Source organism: Anser brachyrhynchus, assembly GCF_964034855.1.
Source record: "Anser brachyrhynchus genome assembly, chromosome: 28".
NCBI classification, from domain to species: Eukaryota; Metazoa; Chordata; class Aves; order Anseriformes; family Anatidae; genus Anser; species Anser brachyrhynchus.
Window position 1 is genome coordinate 1,979,428 of NC_137721.1, and position 21,828 is coordinate 2,001,255.

General features: G+C 63.6%; 1 protein-coding gene across 15 annotated transcripts in view; it reads left to right on the forward strand.

Annotated features, from left to right (window-relative positions):
* The window catches only part of MEF2D (myocyte enhancer factor 2D), a 59,173-nt gene that overhangs the window by 34,594 nt on the left and 2,751 nt on the right, over nucleotides 1-21,828 (forward strand). For 12 of the 15 annotated variants that reach the window (XM_080570141.1, XM_080570143.1, XM_080570134.1 and 9 more), the window contains 8 exons: nucleotides 691-979; nucleotides 4,757-4,960; nucleotides 9,761-9,898; nucleotides 13,066-13,276; nucleotides 15,309-15,365; nucleotides 17,996-18,192; nucleotides 18,348-18,368; nucleotides 20,684-20,813. In XM_080570141.1, coding sequence (XP_080426267.1) covers nucleotides 926-979; nucleotides 4,757-4,960; nucleotides 9,761-9,898; nucleotides 13,066-13,276; nucleotides 15,309-15,365; nucleotides 17,996-18,192; nucleotides 18,348-18,368; nucleotides 20,684-20,813 — 1,012 coding nt within the window. In that variant the 5' untranslated portion in view covers nucleotides 691-925. The remainder of the gene's footprint in view (nucleotides 1-690; nucleotides 980-4,756; nucleotides 4,961-9,760; nucleotides 9,899-13,065; nucleotides 13,277-15,308; nucleotides 15,366-17,995; nucleotides 18,193-18,347; nucleotides 18,369-20,683; nucleotides 20,814-21,828) is intronic. The other 3 variants (XM_080570138.1, XM_080570139.1, XM_080570140.1) reach the window with 3 other exon arrangements.

Consider the following 21,828-nt stretch of genomic DNA (forward strand, 5'->3'; position numbering starts at 1 on the left):
AGCGTTTGGGACTGCCAAGCGGAGGCAGATACGGGGCTATTTTGGGACTGGCTTTTCCCTCCGTCCGGGCCTTGGCACGGGGCACCGTGGCGTCAAAGCGCGACGTTAGCGCTGCCCCTTGGCTTTGCCAAGTCCACCCGTGCCGCCCCTCCGCGTCCCGGTGTTTCACCAAAGGGGTCGGGCTCGGGGCCGCCTCGGCTCCCCCCCCTCCACCTTCCTTCCCCCCTGCCCCCGGGAAGGAGGTTCCCGTGCCCCGGTTACGCGTTTTTTTTTTCAAAGTAATCGAATAAAAACAGCTGAAAATGCCAAATTGAAGCTTAACGCGGGAATCGGAGCCGCATGGAAATGGCCCGAGCTAATCACCCGCCGCTCCGCCGCTTACGGCTTTATTAAGAGGGAAAAAAAAGATCCCAGAGGATCGCAGAGGGACGGCGCTGTGCCCCCCCGGTACCTCCGTGCCCCCCCCCCGGTTCCCTGCCTTCCCTCGGTGCTCCGGCTCCGTCCCTGGGGGTTTCCAAGACCAGATGGGACAAACGCGACGCCCCCGACCCCGTGCGATGGATCGGAGACCTGCCGAGGTCCCTCGTCCCCAAACTGGGCCCTGGTGCTTGGGGGGGGGGGGTCCTGGGGGGCCACAGCCTGGGCGCGGACGGGTTTGGGTCTCACTCCCTTCTCTCTCCCTCCCCGCAGGTTTCTGACGGCTCAGCCCCGCCGGACCCGGCCGCGCAGGAGGGTGCCATGAACTGAGAGCGCAGCGCCCCGCGGCTCGTCGCTCTTTGATTCGAGTTGATTTCTTTTTTCCCGTCCGTTTTTCATCGCCTCCCCCCCTCCCCAACGCTTTTTCATGAAAGCCTTTTAAAAAGGGGGCTCCTCTTCGCCTCCCCTGAGCCGAGTCGCCCCGCTGCGGTGAGGATTTCCCGAGAAGATGGGGAGAAAAAAGATCCAGATCCAGCGGATCACGGACGAGCGCAACCGGCAGGTGGGTGCCCCCCCTCCCCAAAACCCTTTTTTCACATATTTCCAGGGTCCCATTTCTAGAATCGCCATTTCCACCCCCTTGGGGCCAACCTGTGCTTTTCTCTCCTAACCCATAAGGCAAAGAGACGGGCGGAGCTCGGCACCTGGGGCTGGATTCAGGCCGTTTGCGACAGTTACCCAAAAACGGGGCAAATAACCCCATTTTCTTGGGCCGGCCGCAGCCGCGTCCTGGAGCCGCTCGTGCCATTTCCATCTAAGTGCTTTTCCAGAAAAGCGTCTTCTCCGCTTAGCTGCTGCTTTTCTATTTTTTTTTTCTCCTTGCAGAAAATATATTTCGTTTGACATTTTCCGTGAGGTTTTTCCAACAAAAAACAGCCACAACAAGTCTCCATTTTTCTGAACGCTAACAACCCAAACAATTTTTATTTTTATTTTTTTTTCGCTTGAAAACTTCTAGCTGCCCGGGGATCTTTTTTTTTTTTTTTCTTGTTGTGCCAGACTTGTGCTGGGCTGAAGCCAAGCCGCTGCCACGCGTCCTTGCGTGTGCATGCGTGAAAAACACGGGCGTGTATCTCAGAGTGAAAAAAACCCACAGTTTTTCCCTCGTTTTTTCTCTTTGCTGAGCCTGACGGGTGGAGTGGCAGCGCTTTCCTGGAGCAGCTTTGCCCTGGGATGGATCCATCGGTGTTTTTCCCCGTAGCTGTGAGACTTCCAGCTGCAGGTGCCGCAGCGTGTCCCGCTCCGCTTCTTTCCTGCTGCTTTTTATTTTTTTCCGAAGGAAAACCCCAAAATCGTGGGCCCGGTGTGCGTTCCTAGCGCGTGAAAGGTGGCAAGCGGCAAAATCCGCGGAGCCGTTTTGTTGCTCCGCAGCTAAACGAGAGAAAACCGCGGGGTCGCTTTACGTGGTGGTGCTGGGGGGGCAGGCCGGGGGTGAAATGGTTTCGGTAAGGTCCCAAACGCTCGCGGCGCTGCTCGGTTCCGCACCGCGCAGGGGCGCGAGGGGCTGCTGCAGGGATGCGCCGGCGCTGCCCGGCGTTGGGTGCGCGCAGCCGCTTACCGGCGCCCCGTGGGAGGCCGAAACGAAGGGCGAACGTTTGGTCACCCCGGGGCTTGGTGGCACAGCCCGGCGCTGCTGTAGAAGCCGTCGGGAAGGGGAAGAGGCAGCTCTGTGCCAGCAGCCGAGGCGGTGGCAGGCGTTTGCGGGGCGGCGCGGAGCCTCCGGCGGTGCCGCGGCGTTGGCCCCGCGGGGAAGCGGCTTCGCGGGCTCAGGTCGCCGGGCTCACCAACGCCCCCGTCTCGCCTCATCTCGTTTGTTCCCCTCCTTCTCCTGCTGCTGCAGGTGGGGGATGTCCGTGCCGGCGCTTTGTGCGCGGCTGCTCGGCGAAGCCGGCTTAAAACCAGGGTGAGGGCAGGCACGGGGAAGGGCTCGCTCTCGGTGCTGCGCTCCGGGGTTCGCGGAGCCCGAGGCTGCTGGATTACGCACGGGGTTTCGTGCTGCTGCCCTGCAGCCAGCTCAAATGGAGGCCCTGTGGTCACAGCCTGCATCGCCCGGCCGGATCCTGCAGCCTGGCAAGGAGAGGGCTGCAGAGGGGGAATATTGCGGCGGCACCCACGTCCCCGCCGGGGCTGCTGCTGCCTCGGGTCTATCAGCAGCCATCCACGAGCCCGTGCGGAGGAGACCGGGATTACAGCAGAAGCCAAAGCCCAGGGAGGAAAGCGAGTAAGAGTCACTAATGTCATTAGGGGAATTACTGGAGAGGATTTGCCACGACAGATCAGACCATCAGCCCTTCAGGGCCGGGCTGCTGACTCTGGCAGCGGCCAATATGGTTTGCATCAGGGGAAAGGCAAAAAGCCGCTGGTGGCGCGGGGCTGTGCGGGGCAGTAATTCCTTCCTGACCCCTTCGGTGATCGGCTTACGCCCCGAAGCATGAGATTTGATTACCCTCTTAGCCTTAGAAGGTTAATTCTTGGAGATGAGGCTCGCACCCGTGTGCGCCCCGGCCCCCGGCTCGGCTCGGCTGGGTTTGGGGTTTCTCTCCCCGGTTCCTGGTGGATGTGCGGGGCGGTGGTGCTGGGGACGGTGGCGCGATGGGGCTGGTTAAAGGGCAAATCTGAGCTTTCCTCTGCGGGGCACCGAGACGGGGGGGTGCTCCTGAGCCCTGTCCCCCACCTGTAGGGGAAACATCCCCTCCTCTGCAGAGCCACGGGGGTTTATTCGGTGCTTTGGGTCCTGCTGGTGGCTGCTCATTATGCGGGTTCATTCTGACCCCCAGAGCAGGAGGGGGGTTCCCCACAGGTGTTCGGAGCCCCTTGGCCCTCGAGCGTCTCGCCGCGCGGCGAGGCCGGGCTCGCGCGGACGCCGGCCACGTGAGCGCACGCTCGGAGCCGCTGGAGCACCGGGGCGAGCAGGCGCACGTGGCGGGGAGCAGCGGGTGAGGCGATTAGAGCTGAATCTCGTTAATGCTTAATCATCCCCGGGAGATGGCAGGGGGGTGGTGGGCAGCTCCCCGCGCCGGGGCTCCCCGGGCTGTGCCATCGCCGGCTGGGCGAGACGCGCTCCATCCATCTGCGCCGGGGTGGACGGGGAGGCTCAGGCGGCCTCGGGCTCAGCTCTTTTACTCCCCCAAGCAGAGGCTGGTGGAAGCAAAATCCTCATCCACGCTCGTCCACCCGTGCTTCGAGCTGAAGCTGTTGGGCTCTGAGGCCGTAACGGGGTCGAGCCCTCCCGTGCCCGCGGGCGGCGATCCCTGGCCGTGCCCCGGCTGCTGCCTCACCTGCAAGGGCAGCGCTCGGAGCGGCGCGGGAGCCTCCCTACCTCTTTGTTCCTTTTTGTTCCTGCTTTTTTTCTTCTTGCTCAGGGAGCTTTGGCCAAGCATCGCGCCTTTCTCCAGCAGTTTGTCGCTGGAGGGTTCACAGGGGGGGTGTTCAGCGTTTGCTTGAGGGCACCCGGAGCATCTGCGTGTGAACCAGCCACAACCCGGCCAGCAGGGTCCTGGTGGGGCTGGGTTTGGGCTGTGAATTGCTTGGGTTTGGAGCTTGTGCCCAGCTCCCCGCAGCTGTGGCCGCCTCGTTCCTGGCCCCCCGCCTTCTCCTGCACGAGGTGCAGGGGTTTGGGGGCTGTCGAGGTGTTAGGGGGCACCTCGTTGGAAGCAGGGGCAGGATAGGGCCGCGGCGACCCTGCTGGCCGGGCAGGCGGTGCGGGAGATGCCCCGGCAATGTCACCAGCAGGGCAGGGAGGTGGCAGCAGGAGCCAAGCTGCAGAGTGGGACACGCAGAGGGGCCAACCCCAAGGCCCAAAGCTTTGTTCCCGGCGCTCCTTTTCTGTGCCGGGGGGCGCTTGGCCCAAGCTCCGCTGCTCCCGGGGTCCGGTGCCATCCAAGCGGCCGCGGCGAGCGAGGAAGAGCTCTGTGCTGCATGAACGTTGGGCTGGAAAAAAAAAAAAAAAAAAGAAAAAAACCCAACAACCCTCAGCCCCCGGACAGATGGTAGCTCTGCTGGGGATTTTGCTGAAATTTCTTTTCTCTTGATTTGGCAATATGCGATTTCCAATGCTGATAATCATCTCTGTGCTTGTGAAGTGTCTGCCTCGCGCCGAGCCCAAAATAGGCATCGGCACGAATCCGTTGGGCCGCGTGAGCGTGCGGAAGAGGGAGGTGAGAGGGGAGAGCTTGGGGCTGTGGTCCCCGTGGGGGGCCGAGGACAGGAGGTGTCCCTCTGCCCTTCCCTTTGGTTTCGCCCCCGGTGCTCATCCCGAATCCTCTCCGCTTGCTTCCAGGTGACCTTCACCAAGCGCAAATTCGGCTTGATGAAGAAAGCCTACGAGCTGAGTGTCCTGTGCGACTGCGAGATCGCCTTGATCATCTTCAACCACTCCAACAAGCTGTTCCAGTACGCCAGCACCGACATGGACAAGGTGCTGCTCAAGTACACCGAGTACAACGAGCCCCACGAGAGCCGGACCAACGCGGACATCATCGAGGTGAGGCCGGGGCCGGGGCCGGGAGGAGGCTGGGGCCGGGAGGGGGACGCGCAAACGCCCGGTGCCGGGCTGATTTTGGGCCTTTTTGGTTGAGCGTGCGCAAATCCTCACTTCTGGGTGGCGGAGTTGGAAGCCACCCGGAGCTGGGGGCTGTTTTAGGGCTGCGAAAGCGAGGTGTGCTTTTGGGATTTGCTTTGTGGGATCTGCCCATGGCGCAGGCGAACCCGGCGTGGTTTTGGAGGCACCTCCCGGGGCTGCGGCGCTGGGCGCGTGGCTGCAGCCGGCGCTGTTCCCCCGAAGCTGCTCCAGGTGCTCACGGTGGGGTTGCAGGACACCAGGACCTGCCTCACCGAATGATTCGGGCTGGGAGGGACCTTTGGGTGCCTCTGGTCCCACCCCCGCTCAGGGATGTTCACCGGGCGCCCCACAGAGCGGCGATGGCACGAGGGCGCCGCGTGCTCCTCGCTCCTCATCGGCGAGCCGCGTGTGGGCAGCTCCCGTTTACGCCTGGGCAAATTCAGACAAACGCAAGGGGCCGGCCGGGTAATCATTGACATTACAGGCGGGCAGGCATCAACACCCGCCGAGCCATCAGGCACTCGGGGCGGGCGAGCAGCAGCAGATCAGAGCGGTGCCACGGGGGGCGCGGGCGCTCCCCGGCACGGAGCCGCTCGGACCTCGCGCGGCGAGGCCCCGAAGCGCTGCGGGGATCGTCCTCCCCCGCCGCTCGGACCTGTCACTGCTGCCTTTGAATCTCTCCGGTGCAATTCAGCAGCCTCAGGCTTTGATTTCGTGAAGGGAAAAAAAAAAAAAAAAAAAAGCCCACAGCCTAGCTCACGAATCGGAATTTTTATTATTTTTTTTCTCGCACCTCCCCGAAACGTCTCGTTTCTGAGCCGTCCTCTGCGCCAGCAGCAGCACCTGCCCGCCCCGTGGACCTTTGGAGACCTCCCTGCCCGCGCACGCTTGAGCCTTAAATTGTTCAAAATGCCTTTTCTGGACCCTTTTAAAGGCGCACAGCCCCGTCCCCAGGCAGGGAAGCGCCCCGAGCACCACGCGGTGGTTTTACAGCCGCGGTTCCTCGCCCAGCCTCTCCAGGATGCTCATACTGGAGCTCGCAGCGTCGAACAGATTTGTCTTGGCCTAAAAATACCGTAAACATTTTGGGCAGCATTCTCTGTTCCCTTATGGTCCAAGATGCAAACACTCCCAAGCCGACAAGTTACACGCAGTCCTTGGCACCCAAAGAAATTCTGTGTTTGCACCACATGAAACGATGAATCTGCATCCAGAGCTGGAGAGAGGAGCGTCGGGAGGGGAAGGATCCGGGTGGATGGCGGGGAGGAGAGCCCCAGCTCGGCACGCAGAGCTGCTGTCACCCGCTCCCGAGCGCAGGGAGATCCTGCTCGGGCAGGTTTGAAGCTGCTCGAGCATCCGTCCTCGTCCCTTGGAGCAGGGCTGGGGCCGCTCCAGGGTTTTCCTGCTCCGAAGCTGACTGCGAGGGGCTGAGCAGCAGAGATTCGGCTGGGCGGAGGTGGCCGTGACACCCGTGTCCCGTCCCCCCGGGAGGGCCGCAGCCCCCAGCAGCATCTCGGGTGTTTGGGGGTGGCCGTGGGGCCGTTGGCAGCCCGGGGAGAAGCCCCTCGAGTTGGTTTTCCCGGTGCAAGGGGAGCGAGCGCGGGCTCGTGACGGAGGGGATCTGGGCTTTTCCTTCGCACCAGCGCTTGGAACAAGGCGAGGATTTCACCTTGCTCCCCTTGAAAGAGAAAGAAGGAGAGCGAGCAGCTGAGCACCCTCGGAGCAAAAAGCCTCCGGGTGGGAAGGTCCCGAAATTAAAGAGCTCGGCGAGGGGCGGCGCTCCCTGGGGACGCGTTTACCCCCTGCGTCGGGAGGGCTTTCAGCCCCTCCGCTCTGCGCCCGGCCAAGTCCTGGCTGCGGCAAGCTTTTAAGTCTGAGAAAATCTCCCTGCCTGCATGGGGGGGGGGCTCCTTAATCGGTCGGGGGACAGCTGAGGCCCCCGGGCAGGCACGCTGGGTGCCACGTGCGCGCCCGGCCGGGGATCGCGCCGGCTTTGCTCTCGCTGTCGCTCCTCGTTTCCCGCAGCCCCGCTGACGTGCCAGCTCCCGACGGACGGGGCAGAGCTGCGGGGGGACCGGGGCTCTCCAGCTCTTAAAGTCAGGCTGCAAATCCCCTGCTTTCCCCGAGCGTCCCAGGGGAGCTGCATCTTCCCTAATTCCCCTTCCCAGGGCTGTGCTCGCGTGGGTTCAGAGCCGCGGCCCCGTCCCGGTCCCCCTCCAGCCTTCCCCGAAGCCGGGGACAGTCTGGATCCCGGTCGCCCTCCTTTAGGGGAAGGATCCTGCATCCTGGTCGAGCATCATTTCCTCTCCATGCTCCGGGTTTCCTGCTGCTCTCTCACCCTCCTTAGGTTTAAACCCGCTCCTGGATGAGGCAGGAAACCTAGGAAAGGGCTTTTTTTGGGGGGGGATGTGACCTTCTTGCCCTGGTTTCATGCTTCGAAAAATTCCCGATGCGAAGGTGTTCGTCTTCGATGGGCTTGAAATGAGAAGTGGGCGTTTTCCACTGGATGCGGCCCGGTGAAATAAAGGTTTCCTTTCTCTTCACGCCTTCTGCTTTTCCCCCTAGCAGCGGACCGAACCCGGTGGGGCTCGCAGGTTAATTACAGCAGGACTAATTGCATGAAGTGGCCGGGGAGAGGGAAGGGGCCGTGGCACCGCTCCGGCGAGGCGACAGCAGCCGTAATTCTGCACTTTCTGCTCCGCTTGGGCAATAAATCGTGGGAGTTTGGGGCAGATTCGGTGCAGCTGGGCATCGCCTAAAGCCTCCTGCCCCGCTTCTGGGCTGCGGGGTTTAGAAAGGAGGAGAGGGGGGGGTCCCGCTCGGCTGCGACCTCCTGCAGGGTAGCAGGAGCTGACCCCGATGGGGGCTTCGACCGCGGTTGGAGGGGATCTCCAGGGGGGCGAGGGGGTTTCCTTGCTGTTTTGTGAACAGAGAGGAGAGAGGTGGGAGAGCCGCGAGGGGGGCACAGCCCTTATTAGACACCGGAGAGTCTCCCCAGCACGGCTCCCGCCGCACACATCTGGAGGAAACCCGGCTTCATCGCTTCCACGGCTCACGGAACGGCGTTTTCCACTTTGCCTCTGGAAGAGAGAGACGGAGGAAAAACTCTTTGCAGAGCAAGGAGAGGGGCTCAACTTTCCGTCTCCCAGCCGCAGCAGCGAAACAAAAGGTTTTGGAAAAGAAACGCGTGCAAAAAAAAAAAGCACTTTCCAAAAAAAAAAAAAGGCGAACCCGTCCCTTCCTTGCTGCGGGAGCGCGGGGCTGTTTCTGGCCCGTTCTGAAAACAAACAAGGGCACGCACAAAAATAGCAAAATAACTGGGAAAAATCCTCGGGAACCTACAAGAAAAAAAAAAAAAAAAACCAAAAAAAAGCCTCGGGAACCTCCCCTTCGGTGCAGCCCTCGGGGTCAAGCCCCAGCTCCGTGGGTGACGCCGATGAGATTCGCTCCCAGCCGTGCCAGTAAAGGGCATTTCCACCACGTCTGCCCCTGCCTGCCCTTCCCTGGGGAAAGGGCAACAAATGGCACGATTTTGTAGGATTTCGGGGTACGACAGCGCCGAACGGGGCTTCGGATGCCGCCGCGGCGCTAGGGCGAGGACGCGGCCAAGTCCCGGGTGTGAAAATGCCGGGCACGAGGGAGGCACGAAGAAATGGGGCCGCTTTTTCGAGATATCGTGTCCAAATCCGCTCGTTTTCGTTGCTGTTGGGGCTGAATTCCCCGCGCTGTCGGGCGAGCGGGCCGGTCGGGGAAGTGCCTCGGGTGGGTGATGGAGAAAGCGTCGAGGCACGGCTGCAACGCGGGGGGTTCGGCTGGAGATTCGCAGAGTTTTCAGGGAAAAAAAAGCGACTTTTGGGCAAACCACGCTGCCCCTACGGCCCCCAGGTAGACGGAGAGCCGCTCCAGGATGTTTTGGCCCCGAAACAGAGCTGTTTATTGCTGTTTAGGAAGACAAGAGGAGAATTGTCAAGGCCTTTTTTTTTTTTTTTCTTTTCTTTTTTTTTTTTTCCCCTGCTGGATTTGGCATGAAAAGAGACCAAGACTTCCAGGAAATTCTGTAGCTTTGACTTTCAAAAAAAAAAAAATAATAAAAAAAAAAATTGGCAAGCGGCGGTTCCATAATAACGCCTAATTGCCTTTGGTATTTTGAAAATAAAATGATTAAATGTGCCTGCGTAACGCAATCTGCAGATCGGCTCCTGAGCACGACGGAGGGGTTTTTGGTCCAAAGCCTGCCCGGGGTCTTCGTGCCCACCCCGCGTGAAATGGACGGACCCCGAAGCCGCTGCAACGGTGCTGGGGTGATCGGGGCCTGGGCCTGCTTTTTACCTTTTTTTTTTTTGGTTTTGGTTTTGGTTTCCTACGTGTAATAACGGTTTTTGTGTTTCTAGCAGGAGAGCGCATCCCGTCCTTTAGGGTTTATTTCCCCTCCTTGTCGCTGCGGTGACCCCGGGTGACAAAAACGCATCCGAGCTGGTGCGGGGCCGAACTCAGCACCAGCGCAGTCAGGAAAAATAGGGAAAAAAAAAAAAAAACATGAAATCCGGGAAGTTTCTCTCCATCCATCCACCAAAACCCCCTTAGGACCGACCCGGCGCTGACCCTTTTTAATGCCACCGCGCGCCGGGGGGGCGTTTTGGGGGGGGGACGCCACCCGTCCCCGAGGGCTGCCCGTTGCCCCCAGCAGTCCCGGATCTCAAAGTGTCCCGGTTGTGTTTGCAGACGTTAAGAAAGAAAGGTTTTAACGGCTGTGACAGCCCGGAGCCCGACGGAGATGACTCGATAGACCAGAGCCCCTTGATGGAGGATAAATACCGTAAAGGCAGCGAGGATCTGGATATCCTGTTCAAGCGATACGGTGTAAGTACCTGCCCCGTGGCCGGAAAGCCTTCATTATCTGTTCTTTTTGTTTTGTTTTTCTTCTGTTCGATTCCCCCCCCCGCCCCCCGACCTCGTCCCCGCTCCCTCCCCGACACCCCCGTGTCCCCCCACCCCACCCCGCACGTCACAGGCGCTGAACAAGAAGCACAGGGAGTGCGAGAGCCCGGAAGGGGACGAAGTGTTTGCGTTGACCCCGCAGACGGAGGAGAAATATAAAAAGATTGATGAGGAGTTTGATAAAATGATGCAGAGTTACCGGCTCGCAGTGAGTAGCTGGTGGCCTGCAGCCCCCCCCCCCGACCCCTTCCCCGGCCGCCTCCAGGTGACGGGGGACTTGCATGGCTTTGCTTCGGAGCCGTGCTGTGCCGTGGGAGCCGATGCACCAGGGCCCCGAATGCACCCGAAAGGGCAGGAAATAGGGGAGAAAAAGGGGGAAAGTGGCTCCTAGGGGTGGCGGCACCGGGGACCCTCGGGGTCCCTCCGGTTTCCCAGCTGGAGGAGTGGGAGCAGCCCCTGGGGGCCCTGTCCCAGCCAGCTCCAGCACCCCCAGGGTGACTCAAATACCCCAAATAGCCCCAAATACCAGTCTCCTTTTGGCCCCGAAAAGGGGTTTTCCCTGGCTCCTGCCCCCCGAGATCCCCCCGGGCCGGCAGGGAGCAGACGGGGTCAGCCCGGTTTGGGCGATTCCGCCTTAATTCCCCCCAAATCCATCAAGCCCTCGGGGCAGCTGGCGGCCGTGGCAGGAATCCAGGCAGGTTTTAGCCCCGTGATCCCAGGCCCGTCAGCGGGGTGGCATCGGGACAGCGCTGGAAGGGATTTGTGTCAGGAGGCAGGGGTGGGAGGGGGCGAGCGTGTCAAATTAGTCGTTAGGGCAAGGCAGCGAGGGCTTGGAGCAGGGGGGATTAGCCCCGAGCCGCTGCAGCCGTAATCAGCGCCGCCGAGAGCACGACGGAGGCGAATTTTCAAGGGCTTGGCTGCAGCGTTCGAAAACTTCACGCCCCCTCCCCAGAAAAAAAAAAAGGAAAAAAAAAAAAAAAGAAACACGAGAACCCGATATCTGCCCTTCTGCGCTGCTCGCAAGCCCACGCAAGTGAAAATTCGGGCTTTTCTCGAGATTCGGGGCTTGTGAAATCCACCTCCCTTGCTTTTGCTGACTCAGCTGCCAAAGCGCGAGGCGTTTTCGCCCCGGTGCCGCTCGCCCGGCGGCGACGACGGCGACGAGGTTCCCAGCCCTTGCTGGGGCTTGAGCGGGGTGGGGGCGGCACAGCCCCGGCCCCCCGGCTCCCTGCGGACCCCAGGGGAGCTCCCCGTGCCCGCCGCGGTTCGGCGGGTGGCATTCGGGCGCCGGGGATCGACGGCAGGGCATCGGGCTCCCCGACTAAACCCCCTCGCGCGGCAGGGACGGAGCGGTGCCGGCGGTTGAAGCCGACGCTTCTCCTTTTTAACCGGCTGCGGTGGTTTTGTGCGTGTGCGTGTGTGTGACGAGAACTAACAGGGGGCGCTAACAGCAGCCTTGCTCGCTCAAGAAGCCTCTGCGTTTCCGCAGCGCGTTTGCGAAGGCTTTCGGTGAGAGCAGAACCGGTCGAGGCTTGGCTCACGTGTGCATCTTCTCCCCCAGATTTCGGCCAGAGACGCACGCCGCGCGCCCCCGGGTCCCGGCTGCGCCCCCCGCCCCGGGGTGCTGGCACCTTGGGGACCTGGCACCGGGTGCGGAGGTGCCGGGGGCCGGAGGCGGGTTAAGGCCAGGCGCCGCTCTCCGGCCCCAGCCCTCCCGGCTCTGCCCACGGCGTCGCCGAGGCCGCGCCGCGTTAGCTCGTCCTTCCCCTTCCCGGGGACACGCCGCGCACCCCCGCGCTCGCGGTGATTTCTTACACAACGCCGCCGCTTCAGCGTTCACACGCCCAACAAAACCTGCTTCCCCTGCCTCTCTCCACACCCCCCCTTTTTTTTTTTTTTTTTTTTTCCTTTTTCTCATCTGCGCTGAGCACGGGGAGGGCTCGGCGTCGGGGCTGGGAGGGGATGAGCCCGGTGCCCCGGAGCCTCCCGGAGCCGTGGGGCAGCGCGGGCTGGCAGCAGCTGCAGGATCTGTGAAGGGCAGGATGCCCTTGAGCGGGCGGGAGGGTTTCCAGCAGCCAGCTGGGCGAGCACCTTCCCTTCTCCCCTCCTCTCCTCTCCCCCTAAAGGAATTCACCCGCTCGGGGCACAGCGACGGGGGATGCTCCGCTCCCCCTGCCCTTCCCCGCAGCCGGGGGCCCCGCGGCGATGCCCGGCGGCACCGGGGTGCTGTGCCGCGCCAGCCCCCGGCAAATTGAAGTGGGACTTTAGCAAAGCCTCTGCTAAAGCCTCTAAGCAGGTGCCTGCTCCTGTTAATGAAGAGCAAATCAGTGACATAAGAGAGGCTGATGGGATAAGCACGGCGAGCCTGGCTCCCGCGGGGACGCTGGTAGGTGAAACTGGGCCTCGACCCGCGGCCGAGGATAGGGCTTGAGCCGTGCTCCTGCTGCCCCGGGTCGCCTCCTCCTCCTGCCCTGCAGCTCCTGGTGGTGGCAGGACAGACCCCGGTGTCACCCGGAGGGGACGAGGGGACGCCAGCCTGCACCGGGGGCTCGGCGCCGAGCGGAGCCTGCCCGGGCTGCGGGGTGTCCATGGGGCAGCGGTGCTGGCTTAGGGGGCTCGTCCCAAACCTACGGATGGGGAACGGCCTCGTGAGGTCCCCCCGTCCTCTGCGGTGGGACAAAAGGAGGTGCCGGCGCCCCTCGGGGCACCCCAGGGCGCTGCTCCCCCCTGTGATGCTTTGAGTCACGTCCTGCTGGGGCTGCTCTGGGAACACATGGCCAGGCACCAGGGGTAAATAAATAAATAGACGTGGCCTCAAAGAGAGGCAAAGCGGCTGGTGGCGAAGCTCGGCTGTGTCCGAGCGGACCCCCAGCTGCTTTCCCTGGGGGGTCCAGGCTCCTGTGCTGGGGTTCCCAAGTCGCCGGGATGGACGGCAGCAGCATGCGGCAGCAGCGAGGGGGCTCGGGGTGACCAAAGCGGCCCCCGCTTCAGCCGTAGGACGTCGCCGCCTCTCCCGAGGCAGGATCCGGCCCCTTTCTCGGCCGCCGCCTGCCCGACGGCCCCCCCTTTACCTCCCGCTCTCTCTTCAGTCCGCAGTGCCCGCGCCGAACTTCGCCATGCCGGTGACGGTTCCCGTGACCAACCAGAGCACGCTGCAGTTCAGCAACCCGGGGAGCTCGCTGGTCACCCAGTCCCTCGTCACCTCGTCGCTCACCGACCCCCGGCTCCTCTCGCCGCAGCAGCCGGCGCTGCAGAGGAACACCGTGTCCCCGGGGCTGCCGCAGCGGCCGGCCAGCGCAGGTGAGCGGCACGGCGGGCACCCCGCGATATGGGACACCCTAAAATCCTCCTCCTGGGGGTCCCGGTGACCATCCCCCCCACCTCGCCGGGGTGTGCTTTTCCAGAGCAGGATGTTTCGGAGCCAGGCGGAGCCGAGTCACCCTGTGCCAGTCCCGGCTCAGAGGTGGCAGCCGGCGTCCCCTGTGCCGGCGGTGCTGGGGGACACGGGACTGCTGCGTAAAAAGGGTTTTTCTGGCTGCAGTCGGTCCCTGAGCTGTCACTGACACCGATCTGCCGAGGAGGGCAGGCTGGGGAGAGGCTCGTGTCACCCACGTCCCCTGCAGCTTGGAGGGGGGGGGGACACGGGGCTGGGGACGTGTGACCGCAGCCCGGCTCTCCCGCGGTGTGGTCATAAATAATAATAGCGTGCAGAAAGCCCCCGCCTGCTATTTTGGATGTGGCAGACGGTCCGAGCCGGTCGCACGGGCTGCAAGCGGCAGAGGCGAGGGCGTGGGAAGGGGGCCAGGGGGTGCCCCCAGAAACCTCTGGAGGGGGCGGGGGGTGGGATTTCAGCTGGACACGATAGGAGCCGCGGTTCGGAGGTGGCTCGTTCGCTTTCTGCTCCTTCTGCGCAGTCCCAGGGACGGCTGAAAGCTCTTGGAGCTGAGGAGCAGCCCCCGGATTTGGGGGAAGGCTCTTGGTGCTCCGGGGCTGCTCCCAAAGGGCAGCAGCTCCCCCCAGGACGGGGCAGAGGCTGAGCCCCGTGCCCAGGCCACCTGCAGGCATCGCCCCTGCCCTGCTGCCGGCCTCCGCAGGAAAAAAAGAGGCTTCGTTGCGAGGCAGAGCCCGCTCGACGCTCGCAGTTTCCATCCAGCTCACGAAGCGTTGGTTTCGGGGGGGGATAATTTGGTGGTTGGGAGCGCAGAGGTGTTCCAAGTCCAACCATCTGCGTTTCATTCACTCGCTGCCTGGGACACGGAAGAAATCCTGTTTATAGGAGCCAGGCCTTCGCATGTTAGAAGAGCTATTTCTTTTCTCTCTTTTCTTTTTTTTTTAGCAATGCGCTCGAGAGGGGCGCAGAGCGCCGCGGTATTGTTTCCAAAGCGAAGGCAGCGCTGGCTCCGTGTCCCTGCGCTCACTGCTGCCGCCTGCACGGGGACGTCACGGGCACAGGGCGACGGCCAGGGGAGGTTTTGGGGGCTGAGATGGGGTCAGCATCGCTGGGCCTGCTCTCGACCCCCGGGGCTCCGCTGTGCCGGTGAGGGTCGGGGGCACACGGGGTCCTGCCTCTCCGAGCCGGGCTTCGGAGCTGCCGGGCACGGTTTGCGCCCCCATCCCCTAAGGCAGCGCCGTGCTTGCCGTGCCTCTGGGCTCACCGTGCCCTTCACCACGCTGTAATTTATTTTGGGGACCACCACAGCCCACAGTCCCACTTTCACGCAGAGCGCGAAGGCGCTTCGCGGCACGGCGGCCCCCCCCCAGCACTTCTGCTTTCGGGGGCTCGCTGCAACCCTCAGCCCCTGCTCTGGCAGCAGGTTCCCGGCTCCTCTCTCCCCATGTAGGGGCGAGGAGCGAGGTGGGTCTGGTGTTTTGGGGAAGGAAAAGGGCCCCGGCCTGCTTTTCGCAGTGCTTTCCAAGCGCTCGCCTTCGTGCAGCGGGGCCGCGGGGCCGGTTTCCGTGCGGTGCGAGCGTTACGGGGCAGGTTGTGTTTCACGCCGTGCTGCCGGGGCTCGCTTCCCCGCAGCACGGGCCCCGAGTCCCTCAGGAGGGCTCGGAACAAAATAGCCGCAGTGTTTTCCGAGCCGCGCGCGCTTCGGACCGGGCCCCCCGTGCCGCCTGGCTGCTGCCCAAAGGAAACGGATCTGCCTGGATATTGTTTCCAAACCCGATCACCAGGAATGCTGCTCGCTTTCGCCGGCGACTTTTCTCCCCGGGAATGCGCCGCCGCTGATTTCCATCTGCCTTCCTCCCTCGCGTTCCCCCTCTTCCTCCTCCCTGCTCCCCACGTTCCCGAGCTGCCACTGACCCCCCCCCCTTTCCGATGCCTTTGCAGGGGCGATGCTCGGCGGAGACCTGAACACCACGAACGGAGCCTGCCCGAGCCCCGTGGGTAAGTGCGGGGCAGCGCCCCAGGCTCTGTTTGCGGCCCCGTGCCTCAGTTTCCCCACAAATCCTACAGGGACAAGGGTTTCCCTAGTGCCATTCAGAGCAGCTGGGGGAGGATGGAGAGGCGCCGGGGAGGATTTGGTGGGTCGTGGTCCCACCGGCAGGGGGGTTTTGCCCGCGATGCCCCGAGCCGGCACGTTTCCTGGAGGCGTTTCGGCACGGATCCAGGGGGTTCGGCATGTTCGGGGGCTCCTTGGTTTTGGGATTGCCGCAAAGCACGGGGCTGGCCGTGGGCAGCCACATGGCGGGGATTTGGGCAGCTTGGCATTTAGCTCCCCGAGCCAAAACCCGCTCCTCCCCTGACCCCGGGTGAGTCACTTAACACCTGATTCCTCCTCGCGCCTGGGCCCTGTAAAGGAACTTTACAGCAAGGAAAAAAGCTCATTAAGGCCCCTTTCCACTGCGAGAGCCCCGGCGCTAACGAGGCTCAGACCTTGTGGCTTAGCTCCCCGGCTATAAAATGAGCTAATAATGCCTCCTGCCTCCGCTGGCTGAGCAGCGAGGGCTTCGGGGCCGGCACCGGGACCGGCGCTTGCGTGGGTGCAGCTGGTACCCGGCGATGGCTCCTGCAGCTCCACGGGACGGGTGCTGACCCCCCCGGGGGGAGCAGGGAAGGTGACCCCACACCCAGCACCCCAACCGTCCCGTTTTGCCGTGGCGTTGCCGGCCGCCAGCACGCCGCAGGAGCACGGGGTTCGCCGTTCCCCCGGTTAAAACCCAACTGGGACCTGGATCCCGCTGCTCCGGCGGCACCCCCGGCCCTGCAACCGCCCTGCGCCGGGGATGGCGGGGTGTGGGGGGGGCCTCTGCGGCTCCGTCGCGCCCCCCCGGCCCCCCGAGGCCGCCCGCCGCCCCCACGTCAGCTGTCGCGAGCAGCCGCGGCGGCGCGGAGCTTGGCAGGGCCGGTGAATGTCAGCATTGACGTCAGCGCAGCATTCCCCGCGTGCCGACGGGCGCGAGGAGAGGGCTCGGTGGCCCCGGGGGCTCCCCGAGCCAGCCGACGGAGCCCGGGTGGGTTTTGGGGTACCCGGGGCATCTCCTCCCCCCTTCCTCCTCCTCCTCCTCCTCCTCCTCCTCCTCCTCTTCCTCCTCCTCGGCTCTGCACCACCGTCACCTGCTGCCTCTGAGTCATCGGCCGCCGTGCCTCTGGCCCCGATCCCGCAGCGATGCGGGCGGCATCCCCGGATCCAGCGCCCCCGGTGCCTCGGGGAGGGGGGGGCGAGCACCCTGCCCACCCCCGGCCTCGCCGCAACAGGGACGCGGGGGCAGCAGCAAGGGGCCTCGCCACGATTTTGACTTTTTTTTTTTTCTCTTTTCCATTTTTGCATTTTTGACCTGTTCTTTTCCATTTTTGCATATTTTTTTTTTTACTCCTTTTTCTTTTCCGTTTCTGCGTTTTTGTCTTTTCTTCCTTTTTCCATTTCTGCATTTCCCCCCCCCCCCCACGGCGGTCACGCCGGCGGGGCAGGGGGCTCTCTCCCGGGCAGACTGCCCCGAGCGCTGCACGCAGGGAGGGTTGCAGCGTCCCCCCAAGCTGCAGTCGCCCCGGGAGCCGCGCACGCAGCGGTGGCAGCGCCACCTTAGCAAGGAGAATTTTGCTTTTTAACGCTTCTGGGTTGGAGGGGGGGCTCTGCCTCCACCTCCGGGCTTTGGCACGGCTCCGGGCCGCTGCCACCGGCGGTGAGGATGCGCCACGGGTGGTGAAGGTCACCCGGGAAATGTCACCGGCATCAGAGCCGGGGGCTTTGCACGCTGGTGGTGAGCAGCTCCCGGTGCACCGAGGCGATGCTCGGGACCCCATGTGCTGCTTCGGGGCCGGGGGCCGGTCCCCTCCCTCGGGCAGGGACGGTGCTGCAGGCGTTGCCAGCGTGCCGGGGCAACGCCGCTGCCACCAGGCGCCTGCTGAAACGCAGATGTAGCAGTGCCATGGTGGATGTGATTAATAATGCAATCAGCGACCTATTTTTCCCGGTCTAACGTGCAATGAATATGAGGGCTGAATCCTGGTGATTGCTAAACGCCTTTCTATCTTTGGGGCCTATTCATAAAAAAAAAAAAAAAACCCTCATCAGAACAGTAATCTGATCCAATTTATTCCTTTCCTGATGTTCATCAAATCTTTTCCTTTTTAAATTTTTTTCTTCCTTTCCTTTCTTCTTTTTTTTTTTTTTTTTCCCCTCTCCTCTTTGCACATAAAATCCTTAAGTGGAGCAGCGGGAGGAGGAGGAGGAGGAGGAGGGATGCTCAGATCTTCAAAGGGGCAGCAGGATCAGGGAACCGGCTCCTCTGCTCCGCCACAGCCCCTTTTCGTTGCTCCGGTCCCAAAAAGGGGCCTGAAAAGTGAACGTAAGAGTAATTACGCCCCCCCCGCCAGGGCCCTGGTGCCCTGCTGGAGCAGTGCGAGGAGTCATCGCCCCGAGAGTTACCGCTGGTTATTGTGGCGATGTCCTGCAGGCCAGGAGCTGCCCGGCCACGGGGGGCTCGTGGCCACTTTGCCGTGCGCACACAGGGGGGACCTTGGGGCATCGCCGCGGCCGCGCTCTCACCTCCTTCTCGTGCCCGCTTTCCCCGCAGGCAACGGCTACGTGAGCGCCCGCGCCTCGCCGGGTCTCCTCCCCGTCTCCAACGGCAGCACCTTGGGCAAAATCATCCCGGCCAAGTCCCCGCCGCCGCCGCCGCCCGCGCACGGCGCCCAGCTGGCCGCCAACAGCCGCAAGCCGGACCTGCGCGTGATCACCTCGCAGAGCGGCAAGGGGCTCATGCACCATTTGGTGAGCCTGGGGTGGGGGGGGGGAGCTCCGTGGGGCTGGGGGTCCCGTGCCGGGCACCGGGGGGTTGGGCTTTGCCGCGGGGGGTGCACGGCGGCGGGCACGGGCAGTGGGGTTAACGGTGCCTCTCGGTTTTCTCCCCGTTCCTGCGCGGGCAGACGGAGGACCACTTGGCTCTGGTGAGTTGCCTGCTGAGTGCGCATCGTGGCGGGGCGGGACGTGGGCTGCTCGTCCCCGTTGTCCCCGCATCCTGCCCCGGCTCTCCACTGGGAAAGCCACCGGCATGGGCACCGCTGCCCCCCCCGTCCCGAGAAAAAAGTCCCTTTTTTAGGGAAAGCAGAAGGGAGATCTGAATCACAGGCTAGGACGTGAGCACAAACCCTGCTGGCCTCCCCCAGGGGCTCAGCCAGGTCCCCGTGTGCCACCCCTGACCTTCACCGGGACCACCACAGCTCGTGGCATGGGGAGACCTGGCCCGATGTCCCCCCCAGGAGAGACGGGGGGCATCCTCCCGTGGGGAGGGTGTTATTTAAAGCCCGAGCGAATCCTCCAACCCCCCTTTGTGCGCAGGGGCCGTTCTCCCTGTTATTTTTGTGGCAGTTTTCCCTTTTTTTTTTTTTCCTGCCAGCAAAGTGAACGCCACCTTGCTGGTGGCCGTGATTCACTCGGCTCCGTTGCTATTCCGGTGCAGGGCAGATGGGCGGCAGGGCAGCGCAGCGAGGAGAGCGCGAGAGCCGCAGCGGGACGCAGCTCCCGCGGCCAGGGAAAAGCTCTCCAAAAGCCCGGCAGCGAGCCGGTGCCTCTGCAGCCTGCGAGGAGACGCTCCTGGCCAGGGCGAGGACTGAGCAGGGCTTTGGCGGATGAATTCTGCTGCTCCCCGTGCCCTCCAGACCTCCTGCCTTCCCCTCCCTGGCAGCACCGTGCCTCAGTTTCCCCAGAAAACACGTCCTAAACCTCCTGTCCCTGCACGGGATCTGCCCCGCTGTCCCCACCGGGGTGCTGCGGGTGACCTCTGGCTCCTCGGGAGGCTTTTTGGGGGGGGCTTTGGAGAGGCGCCCCCCGTGCCCCTGCAGGGTCTGCTCCCCACGAGCACGGCGGTCGCACCTCTGGGGCATGCCTGCATGGTTTGGGGGAAGCTTTGGGGGGGCTCGCAGCGCTTTGCAACCTGCCTGGCACCTGGGGTGTGGAGCTTGCACGCCTCGGCACCTCTTCCCTGCATGCGTCGGGATCAAAGGTCGGGGGGGGCACTCCCCACAGCGCAGCCGGGGCTGGCACCCCCGGGTGGAGGGCCTGGGGGCTGGGGGTCACATCCTGCTCGCTCTTGCCATGCACGGGACGGGGCTGAGCCCACCGCCACGGCGTTTCCCTGCAGCATCCCTGCCCCACGGGTCAGCGGGCGCCGGCGGGCGCGCGTGCCAGCGGGATGCACGCCAGGACAAACCTTCCCCCGACGGCCCCGGGGCTTTAGCAATCAGCACCCTGCTAATCGCCTTCCCTGCGTGGCTGCAGCACCCAGCACCCTGCGAGGGCAGCGTTCAGCCCAGGAGGGCCCTGGGAGGCTGCAGACCGGTGCCCGGCCCCGTGCCCAGCCCCAAAACGCCGCGGGAGCCCCGGGGTCCCCGCGCCGGTGCCCGCCGTGCCGCGGGGGACGCGGTGGCCTCGTGCCGGGCGCGGTGGGAGCCGGGCACCGCCCCGGTCTTGCCAGGGTGACGTGCGCCGGGGTGCTGCAGCTTAGAGGCAAGCCTCTTGAGTCCGGTTTAAATCAGATCAAGCAGAGGCAGCGCAGATTATCTGCCTTGTAAACAGGGCTGAATCCGACCCGCCGAGCCGCCCACGTAGCTGCCTCTCGAACCCCGGGGGGAGGCCGGCGCGCGCCCCTCCAAGGGCGGGATTTTTCCGCGGCGGCCCCGCTGACGCCCGAGCCCCCCCAAAGCCCACGAGGGCACCAGCCCCACGATGCCGCCGAGCGCGGGGTTTTTTGGGTGCGAGGAGGCCGGATCGCCTTCCGAACCCGGTGCCGCAGCTCGCGTCGGAGGCCGTGGAGGAGGAGGAGGAGGAGGAGGAGGCGTCAGCCCCGCGCGGCGTCAGCCAGCGTTGATTTTGTTCCGCGCCTTTCTCCCAGCACAGCCATCGCATGCATCCTCTGGAAAATACTGCCTGTTCCTTTTCCTTTTTTTTTTTTTTTATCACATCGGAAGGGAGCTGGGAGGACGGGTGCCTTACGGAGGCCGTTGCGGCGGCGGAGGCTGTGCCCTCCCAGCCCTGAGCAGAGAAATGCCCCGATGCCCACCCAAACACCCCCAAACCTCCCAAGGCTCCTAAAAGTCCCTAACCGGTGGTCTTCGTGCTGCGGGGAGGAACCCCCAGAGCGTTTGCTTAGCCCCGGGACCTGCCTGGGGGGCAGCTTGGGGGGGGGGGGTATGTGGATTTTTTGGGGTGGGACAGCGGGGTGCAGCGCAACGCCTTGTGACAACCTCTCCCTTCGCTTCCCCAGCAGAACACGCAGCGGTTAGGTGTCTCCCAGGCGACCCACTCTTTAACCACGCCGGTGGTTTCGGTGGCCACCCCGAGCCTGCTGACGCAGGGGCTGCCTTTCTCGGCCATGCCCACCGCCTACAACACAGGTAAGGAGGGGGGCGCTCCATGACCGCTCGCCCAGCTCCCTGCTGCCAGGCGTGGTGAGCTCCGGGAGCTTCACGGGATTAAAAGCGAGGGGAAGCTCGTTATATAAATATAGTGGGACCTGGCTGTTATAGCCAGAAGCGCTGTAAGGGCACGCTTCTGGTGCTGCAGCCCATTGCAGGGTGCTGGCAGCGCGCGGAGGTGCTGTTAAGCGGCTGCTAATTGCAGCTACGCCCTGCTCAAGGCGAGCTGGGGGCGATGTTGTAACAGGGGCTTAACGAAAATGAGCGTCGGGGACCCAAAAGTTGGGGAAGAATGCAAACCGTCCTGCTCGCAGGCGGAGATGGGGCTGGTGGGGCACGAGCCCAAGCGGAGGGCTTGTCAAACCTCCTGGAGGCTTCAGGGCTTTCCTGCCCGACTCCTTCTGGCGTTTGCGCCGAGAAAAGTTTGCAAAAAAATGTCGAAAGCTGCTGGGCTGGAAGAACCCGGGCTAGGCGTGCTGGGAACTCCCTGCCGTAATTAGTAGGTGTTGCCCAGGAGATGTTTGTGCGTGGCGGGGAGGCTCCTCTCCTCCCGTGGAAGTCGCCCTCGGCCCCCAGCAAGCCTGCCTATTGCCAAAATCCCCAAAATAGGCTTTAATTGGGCCCCGCGCTGCCGCCAGCCCACGTGGCTTGGGGCCGAAGGTCAGCTCCTGGGATTCCTTTTCCTCCTGAGATGAGCCACGGGTGGAGAAGCGATTCCCACCCGGGCGCCTGGGGTGTCCGTGGCCGGGGTGTTTGGTGGAGGCGCTGCGGGGGCTTGGATCGCCGCGGGGTCCTCGCCAGAGCCCCAACCCCGTGCCCCGGCTGTTGCCCCTCGTTTCTCCCAACCTGCCGACTTGCCGGGAAGTCTCCGTTTGGGGCCGCGGAGATGACCTGGAGCTTCCCGGGGCCCTTCCTGGCACCGGCACCGCAGCCAGCTGGTGCCGAACCCAGTGGCTCGGGGCTGCTGGAGGGACCGGGGGGGTGCCGGGAGCTC